The following is a 26,733-nucleotide window of genomic DNA, read 5'->3' as shown; positions in this document are numbered from 1 at the left end:
TACTCCTTGGGGAATTGTTCCTTTGACACATTAAAACAGAGGCCCACAACCTATAAATTGACTGAGAGAAGTCATCAAATAGATTAGAAAGTACCCTGACCCTAATCCCTAATAATCTGAGATTCTCTGAAATCAAATTCTTTTCTTTTGTTTTCCACAACATTTGATTGCTTATATTCAAACAGACCAATTTTAATGATGCCAATTTATAAGAGTTTTGTGTGAAGGGAAAGAACCACTGCTGCTTCCTCACCCAGACCTCAAGTGTTAAAAAAATTGCAAGTTGCCTCATAAGCCACTTGGTAACTCAATCCTGGCCCCTGCCTTCTTTCACATTATACTCAAAATGAATAAGGACAAATTAACTTCCCAGGCTGAAAGGGCAGTATTTTCCCTCTCCTATAATGTTTTAAGGAGCTGTAAGTGTCTGGAGGAATAGCTTAGTTTCAAAGAATCAGACATTATGGGGAAGTAATTTGACATTCTAGAAAGAAAAATGAAATCAGAGTCAAGAGTGAGTATGATTTGAATTGATCCACTGACACATGATTCCTCTGATCTCTCAGTTTCCTCATATAGAAAATGAAGATAATAATACCTGTGTTATTATGAGACTTGAATGAGGTTATTTACATAAATGCATTGCAAACATGAAAATGTTAAATGAAGCCAATGTTTACTATTAGAATTGCCCCTGGCAACGTATTATATTATTACAGTATCTGCCACATTGAAGACACCTAAATGACATATACAGCTCCAGATTTCTTCCTCTGACCCATCTTCCGGTTATCAACTGGGGACTCTTTCTGTTACCCAAACCAAACTCTAATTACTTATCTGTCCTATTTTAGTACCTTTTTCCTCTCTCTACCTCAATGTGATTTACTTGCTTTAATCCTTTCTTGAAGATACAGGAATTAATAGGTCTAAGGGAAGAGGCTTCTTGTACATGTCTTCCCCTTCAACCAGGAGGATGATCATATTTATCTAAGACAGGAGAGGAAGCAGATTCTTTCAGTCTCTGCTACTTGAGAGGCTAAGGCTGTCAGATCTCTTAAGCTGGGACTCATGAACTGGAGTAAATTACATGTCCAATGATGTCACTAAGTTCTGTGTTGGTATGGTGGACCCTTAGGAATGAGGGCCAACAGGTTGCCTAAGAAGTGACAAACAAGTCGAGTTCAAAGCTCTCTTGTTAATTGGAGTGGGACCAAGTCCATGAGTGGTCCCAGAACTTTTAATCTGCATGAGAGACAGGGACCCAGTCTTCATTAAAAAAAAAAATAAGCAAAAATTTTTAAAAGGCTGATTTAGGACAGTGCCCTGGATTTAGAGGTAAATATTCATGGCCATTTTCTCTCTGACAGAGCTAAGTGATCACAATGGCATAAAATTATAAGCTAACTAAAGGAGAATTTCTGGAGTCTGAAGAAAACCTAAGATTCAGTTTAAAGATAGGAAGCTATAACTCAGAGAGATAGGATGGTTTGCTTAAAGATCTATATTTTGTCAGGAAAATCATTAATTATTCAAGTTGAAGTACTGTTTCATTTGTTCTGATATTTTTACCTTGAAGTCTCTATCAGCTGTTAAGCTTCAATCTCATCAAAAGGTTACATTTATATAGAATGTAGAATCAGGATAGTGGAAGACATACAGAAATTCAGAGCTGGAAGAGAATAAAACTCCTTTCCTCGTGATTTTAAAAATGAGAAAACTAAGATAGAGAGGGGAAGTAACTTGCCTGAAGTCAGGGGATTATAGAAGTAATAAGGGTAAGACTAAAAAACCTTGGGGCTCCTGACCCCTATTCTAGAGAATGAAGAGACCTAAAGAGAAGACTCATCTATGCCACTAGATGCTATATTTTTCTTAGCCTGTCATCCTACAAATCTATCAATATTAAAAGTCTTTGGAGATGAGAAAAAGAGAAAAAATACAGTAACAGGTACCTAAGGGGATTTTGTGCAGTCTTCCTCATTTCTTTGCTGGCTTTTACACCCCTCTCCTCCCCATATCCAATCTGTGGTTGAGACCTGTCAATTTTACCATTTTATTTTTATTTTTATTTTTTTAGGGTTTGTGCAAGGCAAAGTGACTTGCCAAGGCCAGGCCACACAGCTAGGTAATTATTAAGTGTCTGAGGCAGATTTGAACTCAGGTAACTTCTGACTCCAGGGTCAGTGCTCTATCCACTGCGCCACCTAGCCACCCCCAATTTTACCTTTGTCAAAATTCTCACATATGTTCCTTTCTCTCCTTGGACAGTGCTATCACCCTGGAGCAGGCCCTCATCAACTCAGTCTGGGCAATTGCAAGAGTGTGTTGTTTGGTCTCCCTGCCTCAGGTCTCTTTCCCCTTCCAGTCCATCTTCTACTCAACTGCCAAAGTGAGCTTCCTAAAGAACAGATATGAACCTAACCACCCTATACAGTAAATTCCAACAGTTCCCTATCATCTCCAGGATCAAATAGAAAAAACCTCTTTGGTATTCAAAGCCCTTCATAATCCTTCTCCTTCCCCCTTTCTCCCATCTCTACCTTTCCACCATATTCTGCAGACCAAACACAATGACCTCCTGTTCCTCAAACAAAGTACTCCATCAGTTGGCATTTTCACTGGCTGTCTCCCATATCTGGAATACTCTCCTTCCTCAGTTTTACCTCCTGGTTTCTCTGTCTTCTTTCAATTCCCAACTAAAATCCCTTCTGTCACAATGAGATCTGTTTAAGACCCTAGCTTAGAAAGGCCAAGGTCTTCCACTGTATCCATGGTCATGCCCAGTCATCCATATCTGGTCATTGGATTCAGATGGCTCCAGAGGAGAAAATTAAGCTGATGATGTTGTACAGTCTTTCTTCGCTTCGATCCAATTCACTTACTTGTCATGGCATCATCTCCTTGATGTCATGGGCCTCTTCAAGAATGAAGAACAAAAAAAAAACAACAAAATCCCTTCTTTAGGAAGCCTCTCCCTATTCCCTTTAATTCTAGTGCCTTCCCTCCATTAACTGTTCTAATTTACACTATCTATATCTCCTTTGTGCAAGTTGTTTTTCAGTCATGTCTGTCTTTCCCTTGGATACTATTTGGGGTTTTGTTGGCAAAGATCTTGGAGTGATTTTTCATTTCTTTTCAAGTTCATTTGACAGTTGAGGAATCAGAGGCAGAAAGGATTAAATGACTTGCCCAGTCACACAGCTAGTAAGTGTCTGAGCCAAATTTGAACTCAGGAAGATGAGTCTTCTGACTGTAGACTGGACAATCTCCTCTAGAGTCATCTGGCCTTGTTCATAGTTATTTACATGTTGTCTCCTCCAATAGACTATGAATGCCAAGAGAGCTGGGACAGTTGCTTGCCTTTCTTTGGGTCCTCAGCATAGATCATAGCTTCTGTCATAGTAGTTGCTTAATCAATTATTGCTGACTGATTGCTACCTACAGTCACATTTGTTTAAGGAAAAGAAGTACAGGGTATATAGATCAACAGATAGATGTCATAGGTTACAAACCTGTACTTTGAGAAGCATAAGAATCAAATCAAATCAATTATATGAAACTTGCAGAAACTGATCATTTTCTTCTGATTTTTCCTTTCTTACCAGAAGGTGGCAGAGAACACTCATTTTCCCCTCTGTCTTTCAAAGGATCTTGGATCATAGGAATTAGAGCTGGAAAGTGTCTGAGAGATCATCTAATCTAACTTCCTCATTTTAGAGCTGAGGAATCTAAGGACTCAGAGTTAAAGTGATTTATTTACCCCAAGATTAAATGGTAAATAAAGAGCAGAACTTGGATTTGAACCCAGGTCTTCTAATGTCAAATCGAGGACTTTTACCTATTTGCCACAAATTTTTTTAGGCAAAGAAGTGGACAAACCCATTGTTTTACTTAATCCTAGAATTTAGGAGCTTTAAGAGCACAGAGATGAAGAGGGACAATTTATTTAATATAATCATTAAAATTACAACTGCAGCAAATTTTTAAATAGCTGCTATGGACATCCATACTATATGTATATATTGAAAAGCAGTTGTCCACAACATGAAAATATAGGTCCTCTCTTCAACATAATGAAGTTTCATTTTATAATAATTTATTATATATAATTTTAATAAATTTGAAATTAAAAAATTATTTATTTAAGGCAATGGGGTTAAGTGACTTGCCCAAGGTCACACAGTTAGGTTAAATTATTAAGTGTCTGAGGTCGAATTTGAACTCGGGTCCGCCTGACTCCAGGGCTGGTGCCCTATTCACCATGCCACCTAGCTGCCCTGGGAAAATGTTTTAAGAGTTAATAAAATGAAAATAAGTGGCTATTTATACCAGTGGCTCCAATGAATTAATATAAATAAGCATCCCAGTTCTCAACTTCTATATATTACTTAATGGAATATTTTACTTTGTAAATTTTATAATATGAAGCTAATAATTAGAAAATGGAAACATCTTTGTAAGGGTGGTTAGGTAAATCCAGGAAATAAATTGTTGGATAGGAAAAAAAGAGGTTATTTTGACTAATTTTAAACACCTGGTTACACTTTTGCTTTGATAATATTAATTAAAGTTGGCACGAATAAGCTATAGTTAATTTACAATCCAAGATATTATGCAATATAATAACAAATTGTGGAGAATTACAGGTCATGAATTATCTTACTTAAAAGGAGACACAATCTGCTCTGGTTAGACTACACCTTGTGTATATTGGGTTTGGTTTGAAGTTCTATATTTTAGGAAGGATACAGATTAGCTGGAGAGCATTCAAAGGGGGTGGGGTGGGGGAATTAGGATAGCAATCCTGGAGATCATATCATATAAGACTAGTTAAGACTGAATAGGTACAGAGGGGAATACGTGATGGGTGTTTTGGGGGTTTTCAAAGAGCTGTCATGTGGAAAAGGGATTGAAATTGTTTTCCTTAGAGGCCAGAGCAAGGAGCAAGGGGTAGAAGTTGCAAAAAAGTATATTAAAACTTGATGTAAAGAAAAAATTTTTATCACAATTAATTCTATTCTAAAGAATAGTGGACTGTTTTTTTTTTTTTACTCCAAGTCTTAACAAAAATTGGATGACAACTTGAGAATTTTGAGGAGAGGATTCTTTTGCAGGTCCCTCCATCTCTGAAACTCAGGAAGTTTATGGTATAATGGAAGAAACACTGGACTGAAGAGTCAGAAGCCCAAGGATCATGCCTTGGCTTTACCATCTATTAGATATGTGATCCAGACTAAATCATTTAGTTATACTGGGCAACCATTTGCTCATCAATAAAATGGGGAATAATACACTTTCACTGTCTGCACCATAGGATTTTTGGTCAGTTAATCAACTAGCATTTATTAAGTCAAGCATTGGACTAAGTAAACACTATGATTTTACAAAGAAAGACAAAAGACAGTACTTGCTTTCAAGAAGCTAACAGTTCAATGGGCTTTATTTAATAATGAATGTGAAGAGTTTTGTAAATTATAAGATAATTAAAAAAATAAATAAAAGTTATCACTATTATCTGTCCAATAGGAACTGCTGGAAAGCATATCTGTTTTCTTACCCTAGAATACATCATATGGTGGGTGGGTGATCACAAAGAGTGATTTCAAATGACATAGCCTCTCAATTTCAGTGTTCTCATCTTCAAAATAATGGACAAAATAATCTCTATCTAAAATAGAATGCTATGCAAGTTACTCACTGAAATACTCATGGGCCATGTTTCCCATTGTGAGTTCTACTTACAAACCAGCACTTCCAGTTCACTTCAGAAAGTATAATTCCAAATGTTTACATATATATATGTATATATATATATAATATATACATATATATATATATATATACCAACTATAGTGATCATTTTGCATAGTGATTTGCAGTTAATGAAATGAATGACAGCTATCTATACCAATACCAAAGAATTAAAGGAGTGATATCTAAATACTGTTCAGAGAGGTCTGAATAATCTAGGCCAATCTTTGGACAGATTATCTAGCAACATACATGTGGACATACAGACACTTAACCAATTCAAGAATTCACTAAAGGCAATGAGATAGAAGGGTTAAAGTTCAAAAGTTTTAATGACTAAAACTGTAATTATAAAGAAAAAACCAAACATACCTTTTAATCTCATTCCTTAAAAATTATAATAATAATGATAAAATCCATGATTTTATAGCAATGTAACATAGTAGTATTTTCCTTTTGGCAGCCCTGTGTGATAGAGTGCAAGTACTATATGAAACTCAATCTATAGGTGAGGAAATTGAAGTTTAGAGATTGACATGTTCAAGGTCATACAGTTAGAAGAACTGAGAGCTGGGAATTCAACCTGGTGTCCTGACTCCAGGACCTATGTTTTTTTCATATCTATATCTATGTCTATACCTCTATCTTAGATATAGATAAATATATATATGTATATATGTATATCTATATACACATTTACACACATATGTGTGTATTTGGTTTTTTTGCCTGTTGCTAATTGCAGGTACAACCCCTGATCTATATATACCTATAAGAACATTTAGAGGCTACAATAAGGTACTTGAAATGATAGATCTCTTTTACTTTGCCACCTTAATCTTATTCCTTCATCTGTCTGTCTATATCCTTTCTGATACTATCTGAAAGTGTTGGCATTATTAGAGTGCTAAGGCTGAAGTCAGGAAGATCTGAATTCAACTCCAGCCTGGGTAAGTCACTTCACCTCTGTCTGTCTCAGTTTCCTGAACTGTAAAACAGATCTATAATACCTCCTTCACAAGGTTGCTGTAAAAATCAAACGGGATAATAATACTTGGAAAGAACTTAGCACATAGTAGGTGATTATTCCCTTCTCTATTCCCCCATTAGCGCTGTCATTCACAATATTAAAAATGCTTTCATACACATCATTTAATTTGAACCTTAAAAAAAACCTTCAAGGTGAACAGGGTTGAGCCTTTTAGTTCTATCTCAAAAATATCTGAAGAAATTCTGGCTCAGAGAAGATGAGCAGTTGCCTAAGGTTACATGGGTGGTCAAAGGTAAAACTGAGAAAAGAAAACAGAACTCTGGTTCTGTTATATTTTCATTTTCTATTCATTATCTGTTTCATTATCTATTCATTTCCCTTAGAGATGGTCTTACATTAAAAATTCAATTACATAGAGAAACTACTATGGAAAAATCTAATTCTATACAGATTTATTCAAAATAAACAATGCAAAGCAATTCAGTAGTATTGGCTATGGAGTCAAAATAGTCAAGTCAGTCAATAGATGTTTATTAATCAACTATTATGGACCAGGCACTGTGTAAAGTGCTGGGGGTACAAATACGAAGAAAGAAATGCAATTTCTGCCCTCCAGGATTTAACACAAAAGGATGTTGCAAAGGGAGAGGGGAAGATAGTTGAGGAAGGGGCTTAGTGGAGAAGTCCCCAAATAGGGCAGCCAGGTGGGAAAGGAGATGTCTGAACGAGACCTTCTTTCACTGGAGATTTTGGAGTTCATGGCTCCAGGATAGGGACTGAATTTAGGATTTCACTGGAATAGGGATATGCCAAGTGAACAGGACTGGCACTACTCATGTAAATGGTACACTAACAAAAATTTTCAGATATTGCAAGTGAAGGAGTTGTTTAACCCTGTGTTTATCACACAGACCCAATGCAGATCAACTAGGTGGTACAGAGGATAGAGCACTGGTCTTGGTCTCAGGAGGACCTGAGTCCAAATACAGTCTGAGACACTTGCCACTTACTAGCTGTGTGACCTTGGGCAAGTCACTTAACCCTGATTGCCTTGCATCCAGGTCCATCTCCATTTATCCTGGTTTATATTTGGACATTGGACCAGATGACTGAGGGAGGGAAAATCAAACTGATGACCAAGCACAGGTGCCCCCCCCACTCCAATCTAATTTGTGTGCTTGTCATGGCATCACCTCCCTAATGTCATGATCTTCTTTGAGAACGAAGGACAAACATCATCATCACCTTCTCTGAAATTTCTATCCTTGAAGAGTTGCTTAACTTGCTCAATTTCACATAGCCACTGTGTCAGTGGTAGGATCTGAATCCACATCTCACTGACTTTAAAGTCAGTTTTTTATCTCCTACACCATGCTGCTTCCCAGAGGACTTGGGTTTAAGTGTCACCTATGCCTTTTACCCCATGTGATCTTGGGCAAGCAACTTATCCAGGTTACAACTAAGTATCTTTATCTATAAAACTGATGTGGGGGGGCAGGTGTTTTTCTAGATGACCTATGCAGTCCCTCACCCCTCTAAATCTATGATGCTCTTAATGCTCTCATCCCTCTGGGGATGGAATAGCATTTTCAAGCATATTTCTCATTATCTCTCTTAGACAAGAGGCAGGGTACTGAGACTAGCAAGATGAGCAAACTTTTTGAGTTTCTAGTAAAGCCAGAAGCATGGTTCTTAGAAGCTTTAAGGTATTTGTGAGTTTGAAGTTGGTACCTTAGAAATGAACAGGTCTGGCATTGCTTATGCAAATGGTACACTAAGAGAGCTTTTCAGATATTGAAAGGGTAGGGGTTGTTTAAGCTTGGGGGTCTCACTGGACTGCATAGGTCATCTAGGAAAACACCTGCCCCCCACATCAGTTTTATAGATGAAGATACTTAGTTGTAACCTGGATAAGTTGCTTGCCCAAGATCACATGGAGTAAAAGGCATAGGTGACACTTAAACCCAAGTCCTCTGGGAAGCAGCATGGTGTAGGAGATAAAGAACTGACTTTAACTAACTCCAATATAAGCTGTGCCAACAAGAGAATAAAATTTGAATCTAATACTTGAACAGCTTTTTATAGAAACTGTTACTGACAGCAGATAATAACCAAACTTGCACCAATCATGTAGCCTTTACTCAGACAAAATTGCCATTGAAGCCAATTATTCATCTGTTACTCTCCCCAAATTCTATCTAAAAATGTAACCTCTAAATTGATCACATCATGAAATGGCAATTTAAAAATACTGCTCAAATCAGAAATCAAAAGAAAGACAAAATGATGAGGTTCCTCTTAATAAATATTGGTTCTGTTAAAAACAAGTCCCTCTCTGCAGGTGCGGGATGGCAGAAGCTCCAGACAGTTGTGGCTTGGCATTTGAGAAATGTAATCCCGCTCGTCTCCTTGCTGTAGCCACAGAATGCTGGTCCGGACTATAATGGGTAGGTTTGTACTGCCAAGAGGCTTGCAGTTGTGTTGGTTTTTTCCCCCCACTCCCTTAGAGTGAGGGCAATGGTGGAATCGAGAGTTGCTGGAGATGTCTTTTACAAGTCTAGGTCTATGAAGGCCAGATGGCCTAGGAACTTCAAAGAAGACAAAAAACAACTCATTGTGGGTTTGCAGATTTCCAGACCAATAGGTCAACTAGTTGAGGAGCCAAAAGAGTGCTCCCTTGCAGCTTAGAGGAATGGTTGGCAATAGGCCATTACAAGAAGGAAGACATTTCAATGTTGGATGCCTATACTGGGGTGTGCCCCAGACGGAGGACTAATCACAAGCCCTAGGGAAAAAAAAAAGGGGCCTTCATTCTATGACTAAGCATGGCCACAATCATTTTCATAGTTCCCGCTGGTTTTTCAGGTCACATTTAAGTGCATTCTAAGATTCAAGCTAGAAATGGATGCTCTTACCTTTTGTTGGGCACCTAATGGTGATGTTGGCTCCCAATCTTGCTTTGGCATTGCCACCAACAATTACAGTCAGATGTCCATGTTCCAATTCTGTGAAATTTCTTGCAACAGTCAAGATGACAGGCACCTCTTAATTAAAAGGAAACAGATCTGGGTTAGGTTAAATTCCTTTTTTTTTTTTTTTTTTACTTTTCTCCAGATAGCTAATAAGCAGGGCAATGACCAAAGGTGGTAGGTAGATGAATATGGATTAACCATGAGCAACAAAATTTTAGTTACTGCAATTTTAGCAACAAAGTTTGACTGGAGATCAGGAGGGAAATGATAAGGACATCTAGGTCTGTAATTCCACTGGAATATAAGCAAACTTTACCAATACATATGAGCAACTGTTCCACAACGTACAGTCTTAAAGAGCTGCCTAGGGCACCAAAAGGTTATGTGCCAGCCAGTATGTATCAGATGTAATGTCTGAAACCTGGTGTTGCTCATATGTCAGTCATAAATAGAGAAAGAAATAATTTTTCTACTTAAATTTTTTTTCTAATTGTCTACTTTTACAACATGTGGATTACCATAAATATCAAGGAAAATATAATTTTTGGATTTAAAGGTTTGAGCAATGTGATCAGTTAGTCAAAATGCACAAATAACTGTGCTAAGCCCTAGTGATACAAAATAAGGCAAAAAAAAATACTGGTATTGACCATCAATCTAGACTTGTGTCCTAATTCTGACTTCACACAAGGCCTCCAGTGGCACATAGTAGGGCCACATGGTGGTAAATGTCTACTGACTGACTGATTACACTATGAACCTTTGCAAATGTTGAGCAAAACCCTTCATCTCTCCAGGCTTTAGTTTCCTCTTCTGAAAAATATGGATGCTAAAAGGCCTTGAGTCTATGCCATATCAATTAATCCATCAATAACAAGCATTTATCAAGTATCTATTATGTGTCAGGAATTTTGCTAAGTATTGCGAATGTAAAAACAAAAATATCAAATTCCCAAACCTCAGAAATCTTATGTTATAAAAAAGAGAGACAAAATACACATAAAAGTATATACAAAATACATACAAATTAGCATGTTTGAGAATTAATTGAACTAAGGATATTTAATCTAGAGAAGTGAAGCTCAGGACACAGGGATTTTTGAGAATTTGAAGGACATATGGAAAATGTATTAGATTTGTTCTGTTTGGCCTCAAGAACCAAGAGACATAGTTGGAAGTCCATATTTAGGCTTGATGTCAGGAAAAACTTCCTAAGAATTAGGTCTAGCTGTAAGTAGAAGAGTCTGCCTCCTGAGGCTGGGGGTCCCCCTCATCCCCTGCAGTTTTTATTTTTTAGCAAGGCAAATGGGGTTAAGTGGCTTGCCCAAGGCCACACAGCTATGTAAGTATTAAGTGTCTGAGACTGGATTTGAACCCAGGTACTCCTGACTCCAAGGCTGGTGCTTTATCTACTACGCCACCTAGCCTCCCCCCCTGCAGTTTTTCTACCTGAATGACGACTATTGAAAGTTTTAGAGTGGAAATTCCTTTTTATAGATGAATTTGATCAGATGTCCTCTGTGGTCCATTATAGGTCTAAAATTCAGGGGTTCTGTGAGGAGACTTGATCTTCTCAAATCATTCTAGATCTCAGATTCTATAACCATCTGTATCACCTGACCTTGTTAAAGACTCAAGTATGTTGTTAGTCTAATACAAATTTCAGTTCAGATTAAACAGTTGCTCTTGAAATACCTTTTAATAGTAAGAACTCATTTAAATTGTAGAATGTCTTAAGATGGAAAATGAAGCTGAACTAGCCAACTCTAACATAGCTCTCCAAAAGCAAAGTTACATATGGCTATGACCAATAAAACTGTTTAATTTAATAAAATATGGCCAACAATGGTGAAATAAAATTAAAAGTTAGTATCTGATTATTCTGAAACAAGTGTTTGCATAACAGATTAAGTGGAAAAATTTAATACTAGAAAAGATATTTCAAGTTTGGAAAGAATAAAGAATGTGTTGGTCAGTGACAACCCTGGCTGCACACTAACATTTCCTGCCTAAAGAAATATGCTCCCCTAGGGCTGGTGACAGGCAAAAAGCCAAGTACCACAAAGTAAACAAGGCTTCCCTCCCAAGGCCAGTCTAGACCCACCACATGGTGCTTCCAGAAAACAGGAAGAGACAAGTTGGTAGGAATGTGCTGATGAAGATGGGCAATCTAGTCTAAGGAATCAAGAAGGGTTTGAGTAAAGAATCAAACTATGGCCTAGGAGTCAAATTCTGCCAGTTACTTGTTTCCCATAAACTAAAAATGCTTTTTTTATGATCTCAAATAATATTTCATTGATATACAATATTGATATATGACATATAACATATCTATATCTATCTATCTATCTATCTATCTATCTATCTATCTATCTATCTATCTATCTATATATGATAGTTTTGCTACTATCTGATAGTCCTGGGATAGGGTTTCTTAACATGGGGTCTATGAACTTTTAAAACTATATATATATTTGATTTCTGTATTTTAACATAATTGGTTTCCTTTGTAACCCTATGTGTTTTATTTTATGCATTTAAGAATATGATCCTGAGCAGGAGTCCACAGGCTTGACCAGATTGCCAAAAAGATCCATGACACAACCTGACCTATGGGCATAACCCAGATAAACATCAATAGAAACCAGGATAACAGCCTTGACTTGAAGCTAAGAGAAACTAAACTGAGGCAACAAACTTTTACTTGGAGATGCAAGAAATGTAAGAGGCTCATTGAAGGTCTTCACACCGGGACTCAAAGACTTTGTCATTAATGCTGTGACACAGGTTCCTGATGAGTTTCGGCAACAGATCTCCCAGGAAATGCCCCAGGATTTGGCTTTGGTCTTGGACAATTTAACAATTTTTATCAGTGATTTGGATGGCAGTATAGCTGGTGTGCTTATTTAATTTGCAGGTGACAGAAAGCCAGCTAACAAATTATTACGACAGAGTTAGGAGCCAAAAAAATCTTGTGAGGACAGAACACTGGGCCAACTATAATTAGATGAAATTTAATAGGGATAGATTTTAAGTTTTACCTTTGGTTAAAAAAAATCAGTCTCACAAATACAAGACCAGGAAAGCATGGCTAGACATCAGTTTGTGTGTGGGAAAAAAAAAAGATCTGGGGAATTTTAGGGGAGAGCTAGTTCAGTGTGATTCAGTGTATAATGCTAATATTAGAGAAGTTATATGTTCTAGAACTCAGGGAGGAGGTCTGTCCTGATTAGAGTGAATGTTGAACATTTTTTTTCCCCTTTCCATAGGCCACATTTGAGAAAAGGTATTGACGTTTAAGCTGGAATGCCTTTAAAGCAGGGGCAATGACCATCCAGCCTGTGGCTTGTATAAAGTTCATCAAATCATTTGGTCTGGCCCCTGCCATGGCAATCATAGGCAGAATTCAAAATTTCAAATAAATCTAGGAGCTTTTTAGGGGTGAATTAACTAAATGTTGAACCAAACATAGAAAGCTAATTTTTAAATTGATAAGTTTCTATGACCCATGAATGAGGTTATAAAATATTCAAATGACCCTTGGAAGAAAAAAGGTTCCATACCCCTGCTAACTAGGATGATCAGGTTGCTTGAAGATGTTTGATCTGGGGAAAGGGATAAGGGAAGAGAGGATAGTTTAGTCTAATACTAAAAAGTTTTTTATTATTTTATATCTATATTCTTATATATTTATTCTTCTATATCATTAAACTTGTTTTCCTTGGATCCAGAGGGCAGAGCTAGCTAGATAAAGGGGAGAACTTCCTAACAATTAGGGCCATCCCAAAGTGAAAAGGGCTGCCTTGGGACAGGGTTGGTTCCTTTTCTTTGGACATCTTGACAACCTATATTATTACCTGTCAGGTGTGTAGTGAGAATTTTTATTCAAGTTTCTGAGATACTATTCAGGTATACAGTTTGCATTAGATAGCCTCAAGTTCTTTTCTACTTTTGGGGTGTTATAATTCTGGGGGCCCAGAAGGGAAAGAACTCTTTCCCCCCATGAAGTATATTTTTCTTTCTTTAATCCTTAATTTTTCCTCAGTTACATGTAAACAAAATTTTTTAACATTTATTTAAAATTTTTTTTCGTTTCATATTCTTTCCTCTCTCTCTCCCCTCCCCACTTCTTGAGAAGACAAGCATTTTGATAGAAATTATACATGTGCAGTCATACAAAAAACATCCAAATTAGTACAGGACATTTTTCTAGAATATACTGTGATTCCCAAAGCTACTGACAATAGGAGCAGATGCCTCAAGAAAACCTTGGGTTTATTAAAAATAATTTCATCTGAGGATGTGAGGACTAAGGATGAAATCTGATGGAAACAAACTGGCTTGATTAACACATCAGGGTGGGGAGTTCAGCATCTTAGAACTTTAGAAAGAAGCCTCTGAGAACCCTAGATTAATTACTTCATTATACAGGTGAGGAATCCAGGTCCACAGAGATGATGTGATTTTCTCAAAGTCAAACAATTAGTGGTGGAGCCCAGATGACTCCTAAACCATCTCATTCCTAACTCCACCAATCCTCAAGCTCACTGCTACATATTGTCTTATCCCTCCCAGAGGAATGTAAATTCTTTGTGGCTAAAAGGCATGTCTCATATTTCTCTTCTATCCCCTACAATGCTAATATCAGGGTTGGATGCTTAGAAGGGCAGTCAAGGAATACTTGGAACAACATAATTTTAGAACTGGAAGTGATCCAGAGATCATCTAATTCCAAGGTCTCCATTTTACAAATGAAGAAACTGAGACTCAGAGAGATGAAGAGATTTGCCCAGTCATAGAGCTCATTAGTTGAATGACCAGGACTAGAACCAAAGTTCTTGATGCTAAAGACTATGCTATTTCTCCTTTACCTTTATGCTTCTCAACTTATTGCACTTGGCTGTGACCTCTCCCCAAAGAGCAATTTTGCAAACATTTCCCACCCTCCCACCCACCCTGGAATCCTTACATCTGATTCTCACTTGTGGTTTGGGGAAGCAGTAACAGAAACCACCACTGGTGCGGGTGGCAATTCCTTTCATCTCTGCATACTTGAAATAAGAAAGCCTTTAAACAAAACGTTTTTCCTCTCTGTGATTTCACTAGTACAATGAATTCCCAGAGTAGAGACTTCACCCACCAAGGCAATTATCTAGTAATTTATCATTTTGGAGAATTGGCTATGGACACTGACGGGTTAAGTGGGTCAAAGGAACTACTTTGTATCAGAGGCAGGATGGAAATTCTGGTCTTACTGATTCCAAAGCCAGGCAACTATTTGACAAAACAATAAATCTTTAGAATATTCCTTTAAAATAACTTTCACTTAAAATAAGACAGTTCCCCACTCCTCTTCCTTGAGAATGTCTGTGTGTACATGCCTGTGGAAACAATAATAGCTAGCATTTTTATGGTGTTTTAGCTAGGCAATGCAGTAGATAGAATTCTGGGTCTGGAGTCAGAAAGAACTGAGTTCAAATTTGACCTCAAGTTATGTGATCCTGGGCAAATCACTTAACCCTGTTTGTCTCAGTTTCCTCAACCATAAAATGAGCCTGAGAAGGAAATGGCAAACTACTCTATTACGTTTTTGCCAAGAAAACCCCAAATGGGAACATGAAGAATCAAAAGTGACTCAACAAAATCAAAAGTACTTTACAAATAATCTAATTTTATCTTTATAACAACCCTGGGAGGTAGCTACAATTATTACCCCATTTTACAGTTGAGGAAGTAGGCAGAAAAACTAAATGACTTGCCTGTTGACATACAGCTAATAAGTATCTGAGATCACATTTGAACTCAGGCCTTTCTGACTTCAGGTCCAATGCTCAGGTACATTGTGCTACCCATATGCCTCATATGATATGATTTAAGAAAACATAAAACATCTGTTAAGTTAATGTTTCTTTGAAGTATTTTTAATAAGGTAGATAGCTATATACCATGGTATTAAAAAAAAGACAAGCCTAAAAAAATCCCTTTCTTTGGCAGAGTGGGACTATAAATATGAATAGTCAGTAATGTTGGAAACAGATAACCATAATTAGAATAGAGGTTGTTTTAGAGACCACCTTTGAGCACAGCCAACATTTGAACAACCCAAATGATTTCATATTTCCATAGGAAGCAAGATATGGAATTAGTTGTAAACTAAAAAAATAAAAAATCCAAATTCTTCAGTTGGCATTACCTGCATACAACACTGAGGAAGTTTTTGTGTCTGAATCCAGATTATTAACCACAGAACATCCATATACACCTTGTTCTTCCCTTGAAGGATTTCGAATTTGTATTTTTCTGGTACCATCCAGTATTATTCTGTAGAATGGTAAGAAACATGGTGCATTCTCTCAATAAATATATTTACTAAAGAAAGTCATATATAGCATTTAAGAACATTAAACTATAGAATTTTAAGACTAGTAAAATAGAATCATGATCAGGAATTTTGTGTCTATTGCAAGTATCACAAACTATTGTACATACTCAAAGGGATTCCCCCTACTCTGCCCCCCCCTCCAATGTATGTGATACTAGTGCAAGAACCACTGCTGGAAGTTGAGGAAGGAGCTAATCCTAGTCTCCATCTGGTAGCTTAATATTTTAATTACCTTTGTGCTTGTCATCACCCTCTAAATTTGGTACCTCAGAGCAAAACCTTATTTACTCTACTTTACTTATGACTTGGAGAAAAGCCCTCAAGGGATTACTTTATCTATGGTCCCTGCCTGAACCTCCTCCTTCTTTTCCTTATAGTTATAGGATCATAGACTTTTAAAACTCTAAGGGATCTTAGAAACCATACATCTACCATTTGCCATCTGTGCCCCATGGACAAATAATTTCACTTTTTTGAGTTTGTTTTCTTACCTGAAAAATAAGGAAGTTTGACTAGATGTTTTTTAAGATTCTCTTTCAATTCTAAATCTGTGATCTAATTCTGTTCCATTATTTTATCAGTGATGAAATGGCATCTCAAAAAGGTGAAGTGACTTGCCCTGAGTCACAGAGGATTTGAGTATCAGAATCAAATTTTGGTTTGTTGGACTCCTAGTCCATGTCCTCCCAATTAGCATGCCACAGGAGGTCAATCAGTATAGCAGGAACATTCCTTACTTTCTCTTGACATTGTGAAAATGCCAGTGGAGCCTATAGGCCATATATTAGGTATCTTTTACTTAGGTCATGTGACCTCTTTTTAAGTCATATGTTTATTTGATGACTGCATTTCTCCTTTGTCATTCCTTCCTTGTAAGGGGCTTCAGTCTACTGATGTCTATTATGTGAATTTTCTTTATTCTTTGGTTAATTCTCAGCAAATTCTTTTTAGGTTGTGGCCTTCCATAACTTGTAGCTATAAAATACCAGAAGACTATAAATATTTAAAAGTGGTTCTTTGTTTCTGGGAGGACCTTGTGGTCAAGAGAAGAGGTCTGTGTGGTCAAGAGAAGAGGTCTGAAATTTCTCAAAGGTTATTATTAACATACTATTAACATGCAATATCTGAACAAGTTATATAGTAACTTTCATTATTTCTATATTTTCTGGTCTATTATATTTCAGCCTCAACAAGAAATATTCTTTATCAACTTGATTTGTTATATATGGATAATTAGGCCTAACTCATTTGAGTAATTATCTCATTTAGGGGGTTATGCAGTTCCAGTGTTCATTGATTCAATTAGCTTAACATCATTTATGAAGCACCTTACGAATCACTATTTTTAGGGAATTTCTCCCTGACTTGGATTCGAGATCTTTTTAATAAGAGAAGTAAACATCTTTGATTATCATGATAGCCTCGTCATTGTTCCAGTTAATATTTATGATCAAAAAAGTATTCAAAGGAGATTAGTTCTGTTGTTGTCAATGATGTTGTTGGTGATCTTTCTGGTCATATGGTCAATAAGATAGAGAACATTTTTCCTCATCTCCTATACTTCTCAAACTTGTCCAAAACAGAAATTATATACAAGCCCTAAAGCAATTTTAGCTCTCTAACAATCTAGGACATCAAGAACCTTAACTCTGATTATTAACAGCAGAGAAGGCAAATCCTTAACATGTTCACTCAGCATCCATTTCCTACTGCCCATCAGTTTCCTAAAGTAGGGCTGCACAAATTGACCATGGGCCTGCAAATGAACTCATTTTAACTGTGAAAAATAAAAAAGCAGTTTTCATGGGCAGTAATAGCATCTCTACTGCCACAGAGAACTGAGGAACAGAGGGCAATGGGGAGAATTTGTATATGGATTTATGGTACCATATTAAGTATAAGGGAAAGAGACCAGTATCTGGCTGGGGATAGTTCTCTCCCAATCTTACCCTACCAAAGTCATTTGGGACAACTGAGGTTAGTAAGACGTGAACTGCCCAATATGAGATGAAAGTGAGATGGATTTGAGTTCTAGTAGCCACAAAAACTGTTATCAAAGGACAAAAATGATTAAAATTACCAAAGAACTCAGGAGATTATTAAATTAAAGAATACAAACATAAGCAGATAATTCAATAGGGAAGATGTTAAAAGGCGATATGGCCCCCTGATAATTTTTTAAAGTCCAGATTTCTGCAAATAAATTTGTCAAGGCAAAGGAAAATGAATCAGCATTGGATAAGGTAGAGAATTCTGTGCATTCCCAATAAATCATTGATATTTCTGAATGTTTTAAAAGTAAACTGAGACTAACAAAAGCAAAATTTATGTCTACATAGCAAAAATAATTGGCAGACAATGGCCAGTTCCACTAAAGAAATTAAAGCGAGAAAAAGTTATTGGGAATGCAAACACACAAAAGAGGAGGACAATTTGGAAAATGAGAAGAAAATAGTTCAGTTGTTACATTTTTTCATGGAATTTTTGTATTATTTTAGCATATTCATGAAAGAAACATTTGGAAATTTTAAGGCAATATTTTGTTTCAAAAAAATCAAAAAAAAATTTAGTAGTTAACAAGCAACAAGTGCAATGATATCTTGTATTTTCTATTTCTTCAATCAACTGTAATAATGGCAATATATATAGCCTGAATAGCACTCTTTCAAAATTCTATATATTTCTCTTCCGATACCTTCATCAAGGATGCTCTAAATATGTATGTAAATTAGTCTCAAAAATTTATGTGATAGGAAAGCAGGCATATAGATTTGTAATTGATATTCTCTACCTTGTCTTTTTTAGTACTGAGATCTTATTTTTTTCAAAACATTTGTTATCTTCCTCTTCAGATACCTCAATATCATCAAAACTGCTGCCTCCAGAATGTAGCTCCTCTGTGTTATATTTGGTTCAGTTCAGTTCCTTTTCCCATCATTGTTTTCTGATCTCAAGGCCATTTACATTTGCTCTATAAAATCATTTGGGATTGTGTTCTTAGAATACAAATGAGCAGAGTCACTTATGTTAAATAGAATTTGTTGCAAAAATGTTTCTGAACATCTTTTTCACTTTTCATCAGTTTGGTGTCTCTTTTCCAATTTCATCCTTAAATGTCCTTGGGATGACCTTATTTGATCAAACTTTCTTTTTAAAAAATTCTCTTTTTCTCCAATTCCATATGAAACATTTTTTAAAAATTTTGAATTACAAATTCTCTTCTTCCCTCTATCAACACATTTTCATTTAACTATGTTTCTCCTTCATCATAATTTTTCATAACAGTAACCATCTCCATTCTGTGAACCTAATGGGAAGTAGGCATCTGAAGTTGTCCTTCTTACTCCCCTCTCACTTTTCAGCCAATTCAGGGAATCTTCCTCATAAGAAAGATGATTGGGGGTATGGATGGGGACCCATCATCTATCATACAATTATACCCTCATTCTCAGCCACTGACATCTTACTTGCCAATTAACTTTAAAGAAGTTTGGATATCTATCTCTCCTCTACAGCTGTACCTTTTAGGAGCTCTTCCATCTGCCATGAAGCTTAGCCATCCTATATTGGTTATCTCTCTCACTTAGAATATGAATTCACTGGGTTTGAAATGAACTCATTGTTTTTCTATCTGTATCCCCAACATTTGGCACTGGTAAATTTAGTCTTTATTTTTAAGTCATTTATTCATTCCTTCATTTACTTGCCCTAGTTCAAACCCTTATCATGTCTAGCCTGAATTATTGAAATAGTCTCCTAATTGGACTCCTGGCTTTTTGTCTCATCCCTCTCCAATCCATCCTCTATATACTGCCAAAATAATCTTCATAAAATGCAAGACTGACCATATTATCCCCTTTTGCCTCTAGAATAAAATATATGATACTAAACTTGATTTAAAACCCTTTATAAATCTAGCTCCAATCTGTTCCCAAGTTTACTATACATTACCCCACCCTCCTTTAGGAACTTTCTTCCAGACAAATAGCTCCTAAACACAGAATTCCAATCTCTTGCCTCCATGTCTTTTGCAGGTTGTCTCCTGTAACTGCAATGCCCTCTGCTTTCTTGACTCTGCCTTGGACATACTCAAAATCATAGACCTCCACTCTAAAGACTTTTTTGATCCTGTTAGTTGTTGGTGATAATTCATCTATGCAAATTATCATGCATATTTTTTTGTTTCCAAGTAGAATGTAGATTGTTGGAATGTAGATTCTTTGAAGACAGGGAGGACTTTTTATGGTATTTATATTTCTGGTATTTAGTTTGGTATTTGCACATGGTCAATGCTTAATAAATAATTACTTGTTGTATTTGATTGGAATATTATCTCAATTTCCTTTCCTCATGTTGCAACCTTCTTGATTTCTCAAATTAAGTTTTAGAAGGAAAAATAACTCCATTACTTGTAGATTATATTTAGCTTTCACATTAATTTATTTTAATTCTTCAAGCTCAGCACCTTCACATCTGTCTTCAAGCATACTAAGATGTCTGTTGGTAGTCTTTCTGATTTCTCTACCTTTTCTTTCTTTTACAACCTTAAATCTGTTTATGAAAATTGTTTTTTAAATTTTTGTTATTTGTTTCAATTTTGACTTCTTTTTTTATTCCCTTATAGCACTTAACACAGTTCCTTGTTTAGGGTATATCTACCTACTAAACAATTTTTCAATTTTTTAATTTATTCTCTTAATATATTGTGCCAGATACTTCCTTGGCTGTATCAAATCATTTTTCATTTTAAAGAATATGGGTTTACTCCTTCTACTCCCTCCCTGTGAGATTTCTCTCTTAGATGCTAGCAATCAAAACCAGTTCAATATCCCTGCTCGAGAGGAACTTATATTCTAATAGGAGAATAATAATCATTTCATGGACAGGTAAATATGAAGCTATTTTAGGAAGGAGAAAGAACCAACAATTGCAAGGGATCAGGGGGTGGAAATTCTTCCCTGTGGAGGTGGGGGGTGAAACTTTAGCTAAATATTGAAAAATGTTTGGGATTGAAAATTCAGAATTCCAGAGAAGGAGGATACAACTTATCTGGGGGGAGGAGATGAAATTGCCAAGTTAAGAGAAGAGCTAATGGGTTAGTTTGACTACTGTACACAGAGGGCATAAAGTGTAGTAATGGGCAACGATGTTTGAAATGTAGGAGAACCATGTTTGAGAGGGTCTCAAATTCTAGGTTGAAGAATCTCTAAGAAACTACCAAAGATTTCTGAGAAAGGATATGATGGACTATATTTTAAAAATATTGATTTGGTAGAGATGTAGAGGATAAATTGGAGGAAGGCATGGCTAGAAGCAAGATTAATTAGAAGGTTGTTGCCATTGTTTGTGAGAGGGGTGATAAAAACCTAAATTTGTGTAGTGATCACATATATGGGTGGAAAGATGTGGTAGGATCTACAAGACTGGGCAAATGTGATCAAACATGGGGAATGAAGGAGAGTTTGAGCATCATTCTGAAATTGAGAACACTGACTAGAAGGATGATGGGATCATTCTTCATTTCAACGATGATCTCTCTACCTGTGCCCTAGATTCCACCTTCTCATACCTCTATGAGGCTCCTATTCCATTAATTTCCTTTCTCTTACACAGTCTGTTTCTTCTTCTTTTCCACTGGCTCTTTCCCCTTTGCCTATAGACATGCTTAAGTCTATTCTACCCTAAACAACAGTCACAATAACAACACTTCTTTCTGCCCCACTTCTACTCTGTCAGGTTTGCAACCTATTGCTTATGCCTTTAAAAATCAAGTAAAAATTAGTTGAGGCATAGTTATGAAAAAAGGGGAGCCAGTGACTATTAGTAACAATTACTTTGCTTGTCTCCTAGGTTTCTCTTCCCACAATCTACCCACCCCTTTTGGAACACCAGCTTTCCTTTCTGTCTATGATTCTCTTGGCTCACCCTCAGACACCTTCATTTGGCCCCCTCCCAACATTCTAGCCCCCTGACGTTCAGAGCCCTGGCTGAATTACTTACGCCACTGTTCCACTTGTAACTCTTCCTGGCACAGTTCCACCATGCCTGTTTGTCATGGACCACCCCCAGTGAATCTCTGGGACTCCTGACCTTGCCCCAGACTTGATCCTCTCTAGAAAATGTCCCAAATCTCACCTTCCTTTCACTGCCAAAATACTAAAAGTATTAGTTTAAACTCAATGACTTTACTACCCACTCATATCTCAGTCTTGTGCAGTCTGGCTTTTGTTTTCACCAACTTGCCAGAAATCACTTTTTTCTAAGGTCACCAGTGACTTTCTGTCAAAGCCATGAACCTTTTCTCTATCATCTTTCTTGATGTCTATACCATAGAATAGTCAAATAGTCTATGCTTCTTTAAAATTCTCTCCTTTTCGATTTCTATAACACCATTTTCTAGATTCTTATTTCTCTCTGACAGATCCATCTGTGAAAACTACGTTGGTTCTTTTTTTTTTCTCCCAGCCTTTAAATATAGGTATTCTCTAATTCTCTTTTATCTTTTTTTCTCTTAAATTTATTTTCTTTGGTAAAATTTGAAATTCAAGATAAAATATATTTTTCAATTTATACTGTTTTTTCTAGATTATACTCACTTTCCAATATCACCCATATACTTTTCCTTGTTAAACAACAGTAACAAAAGTAAACTAAAAATGGTTACAAAAACTGCATGCAACAGTGACCATGAGTAACAAGAATAAGTAGCACACCTATAATCCGTTCCTTCTCTATTGACTTGAAAGAAGTGTTTTCCAAAAGCATTTCTCTAGAGCCAAAATTGATCATTGTCTTTATATCTTTATTCTTTATATCAGTGGTGTCAAATTCAAATAGAAATTGATCTCTGTCAGGATGCATACTGACTTAGAAAACCACAAATTCACACGACCTATGTTTTAATGTCTTTTTATGTATTTTGTTAAAAACTATTCAATTACATTTTAATATGGTTCTGAAACACTTGGAGTATTGTGGTGTGTAATTCAACACCTCTGATTTATATCACCATAGCTGTGTATATTTTCCTCCTACTTCTAATTTGTTTGATCTGTTTCAGTTCCATATATTTTTCCATGTTTCTATGAATTTCTCATATTCATCATCCTTTACAGTGTAAAAACTACCTCATGTCACCAACAGACCACACATTGTTCAGTCATTAATAATGACATTTGTGTTATGCTTTTAGATTGCAAAATTCTATGAATATACATATAGTTGTATATATACATACCTGTTTACACACATAAATATGCTCTTCTCAATAACTCTGTGTACAGGCATCATCCCCATATTACAGATGAGGAAACTGAGACTCAAAGATATTAAACAACCTGATTCTAGGTCCTACAAACTTGCCATGATACATACTGCCATTCTCCATTGTATTCTTGCCAAAGGCATTTGACACAATAATGGAGTAGATTCAGGACATAGTTCAAGTTAAAGAAGGATTCCCTACTGATGGTGAGGCCCTTCAGATGTTTCTATTTACGGGCAACATGGCACCACAGCACCAAATCCTAGAACATTTTAGAGTGTCCTGGAAGAGATTCATAATTACTCAAAGGAATTTAACTGAATCACTTAGGAGAACAAAGAGATATAGTATACCCATTCTCAGATTCCAACAAGCCATGGGATGGCCAGTTTATGGAACATGGCCATCAACTTTTATGCCTGAGAAAGATAGCACATAATGACAAAGTGGACCCAAAGCTGACAAGGACATGGAGAGAGGACAGGATTGCCTTTGGGAAGTTACAAAACTCCCTTAATGACATCAAGCTTCTCATATATGTTCCCTTCTTTCCATTCACACAGTCATATATCTGATCCAGGCCCTCATCATTTCTTGCCTGGTCCATTACAATAGCCTCTGACTGATTACCTTAGCATCTAAATATTGGATGGATTAGAGTATAGGGATATAGAGAGACTGGTTTTCCTACCTTTACTCTTTTCCCTTCTAATCTCTTATCCACTGAGTTGTTAAGGTCATTGTGTGACCCCTTAATTAGCTCTTTTGGTTCCTTATGATCCTATCCTCCAGGATAAAATAAAAATTCCAGTTTGACATTTAAAGCTTTTGTCTTTTTAATACCAATATTCTACCAGTATTTCTATCCACAGTGAGACAAAGGATAATAAGACTTCACAGAAGGCAATGAAGAGATGTATCGTGGATTTGAGTAGGCTGGAATATAATCATTGAGGAACTCTGAAAAAAATAGGAGTAAAAATTGACACTACACTGGATTAATTAACAAATTGAATGTAAAATGAATAAAAGTATTTCTTATAATCTGGGGATACTCAGGTTTGAAAGATCAGGAAGCTAGGTTAAAATATGACTACACACAATACTGTGAGCAAATTTAGTAGTGATGAGATTTTTTTTTTGACACAGACCACTTTAGAAGCCATGATAAGGGGATATTAGCCATGGGGTATGGTGAAAAAATAAGGGGACAAGTTGGCAGTGTGGTCAAAATAACTCAGTGGAGAGTAGAAGCATGAATGAGAAGGGAAGAAAGATCATTGGCAACTGGAGAGAATAGGGGTAGGATAAAAATAATAGTGGGATTGTAAGAAAAGAAGCCTTGATGCAGAAGAAATGCTAGATAGGGAAAATATTATGCTAACTAAACAGTTAAATCTGTGCCTTTCTGTTCTGACTTCTCATTGGATAAATGATGAAAGGATATTAATAATTTACAAAGGGAAATACTCATGTTGTAAAGAATTACTTTAAATATTTAAATAGATAATTAGAATAATAAAAAAAATGCAAACTGGACAAAGGTAAGGTGCCATTTTATACTTATCAAATAGGTACTAAAAATAAAAGTGATAAAATTCTGACCTACTGAAGTTGTGGAGAAAATAAGTTTGCTCATAAGTTGTTAGTGGAATGGAGAGTTAATAGGATTTTTTTGGAGGGCAATTCAGAAATATGTAACAAGAATATCATATAAACAAACCTTCTGTCCCAACAATTTCCTTATTAAGAATACAGTGTTGGAAAAACCAAAGCTATTTATTTATTAAAAACCATATAGAGCAGGATTATTTGTAATTATAAAGAAATGGAAATACTCAAATGTTTGTCAGAAAACATTGTATGGTGAAAGAATATTGAAGGAGTCAGAGGACATGAATATGAATTCTTTTTTCCACTACTTTATTAGCTGTATAATCTAAGATAAGGACCATTTAACTTCTCTGTCAAAGGAGGGAGTTATACTAAAGAATCTTGAAGGTCTTTTTCCATATTTAAATATATAAATTATTTATACAATAATATATTTATTTTATTATTAATGTTATTAATACAATAAAATGTCATATTGCTATTAAAATGATATATACAGGAAAATAGGGAAAATTTCAAAAAAAGTAATACATTTGCAACTAAGTAGTATAAAGTGGGTAGTAAGATAATATAGTGCATAGAGTGCCAGGCCTGGAGTCAGGAGGACTTGTATTCCTGAGTTCAAATCCTACCTTAGACATACTAGCTATGTGAATACTTCACCATTTGCCTCAGTTTCCTCATCTGTTAAATGAACTCTAGTATCTCTGTCAAGAAAATCCCAAATGGCTGAAACAATTAAATAACAAAAGTGTAAAATAAAAAAAAGAACCAAAAGATTATATATATATATAAAATAGAAAAAGAAAACTATATGCAAATGCAGAGGTCAATATATAAGAAGAAATATAGAGAATATCAGACTTCCAGTTTGTATACTGAAATTATTTTTAAAAGGCCAATAAGTTATAAATGCATTTTTAGTTGGTTTTATTTGTTTTAAAATGAAAAGCATAAAATATTTTAATGAAGTTATATCATCTGATATAACAATTAAAGATTAAATAAATGAGTTTTAAAATAATTACTTTTTTGAATTCAAATATTTTGCATTGTATTTGACCCATTAGTAAATGCTTAATGTTTTTGATTACTTTTTTATCTTAGTTTAATTCAATTTTTTTCCTCTTCTAATATCTAACCTAATAAATTATATTTACATAGCACTTGAAGTAAGGCAAAAGAATCTGAGACTCAGGCTTTTTGCTGCTACTGTGAGAAGAGAAAAACTGTGATATGAAACAAACTCTGACTCATTCTTGCCTTTGCTATGAGAAGAAAAGGATATTGCCCAATCTTTCATTTGAACTTACAGACATTGTTCTCAGATGTTTAAAGGTCACAAAATCTATAGAATCAAAACTGGGAAAGAAGCTATAGCACCTGGCATGTGTCTTCTGTTACTTGTTTCTGGACATTTACATTCTTATCTTTATCTTCTGATTTCTATAAAATTCCATTTTGTTCTTTTCTGTATACATATTTCCACCATACATAAAGTTACTGAAGCTGATATTCTGAGCTCTCTGACTTCTTATTATTACATATACAAGATGAGCCTGGGCTCTGAGTATAATGAAATGTGGCGATAACTATCTCTGAATCATTGATTTGGTGAGTGATAGCAATATGTAAGAAATGAACTCTCAGAAAACTTTAACCTCAAAAAGATAAATATTAATACTTTTGTTTTACAGAAAAAGAAACTGAGGTTCTGATAAGCTATTTACTAGTGCTGCATAGGAAATACATGTTT

At 35.8% G+C, this 26,733-nt stretch overlaps 1 protein-coding gene across 2 annotated transcripts in view; it reads right to left on the bottom strand.

The window, feature by feature from the left end:
- Positions 1-26,733, bottom strand: part of ADAMTSL3 (ADAMTS like 3) — a 713,745-nt gene that overhangs the window by 115,957 nt on the left and 571,055 nt on the right. For both annotated transcript variants that reach the window (XM_074233985.1, XM_074233986.1), the window contains exons 22-23: positions 15,911-16,038; positions 9,661-9,789 (exon numbers count right to left, since the gene is read on the bottom strand). In XM_074233985.1, the coding sequence (XP_074090086.1) occupies positions 9,661-9,789; positions 15,911-16,038 (257 nt within the window). The remainder of the gene's footprint in view (positions 1-9,660; positions 9,790-15,910; positions 16,039-26,733) is intronic.

The sequence above is a fragment of the Macrotis lagotis genome, chromosome 4 (genome assembly GCF_037893015.1).
Source record: "Macrotis lagotis isolate mMagLag1 chromosome 4, bilby.v1.9.chrom.fasta, whole genome shotgun sequence".
NCBI classification, from domain to species: Eukaryota; Metazoa; Chordata; class Mammalia; order Peramelemorphia; family Peramelidae; genus Macrotis; species Macrotis lagotis.
The sequence above is the reverse complement of the archived record's forward strand: the minus strand, read 5'-3'. Positions and strand labels throughout refer to the sequence as shown.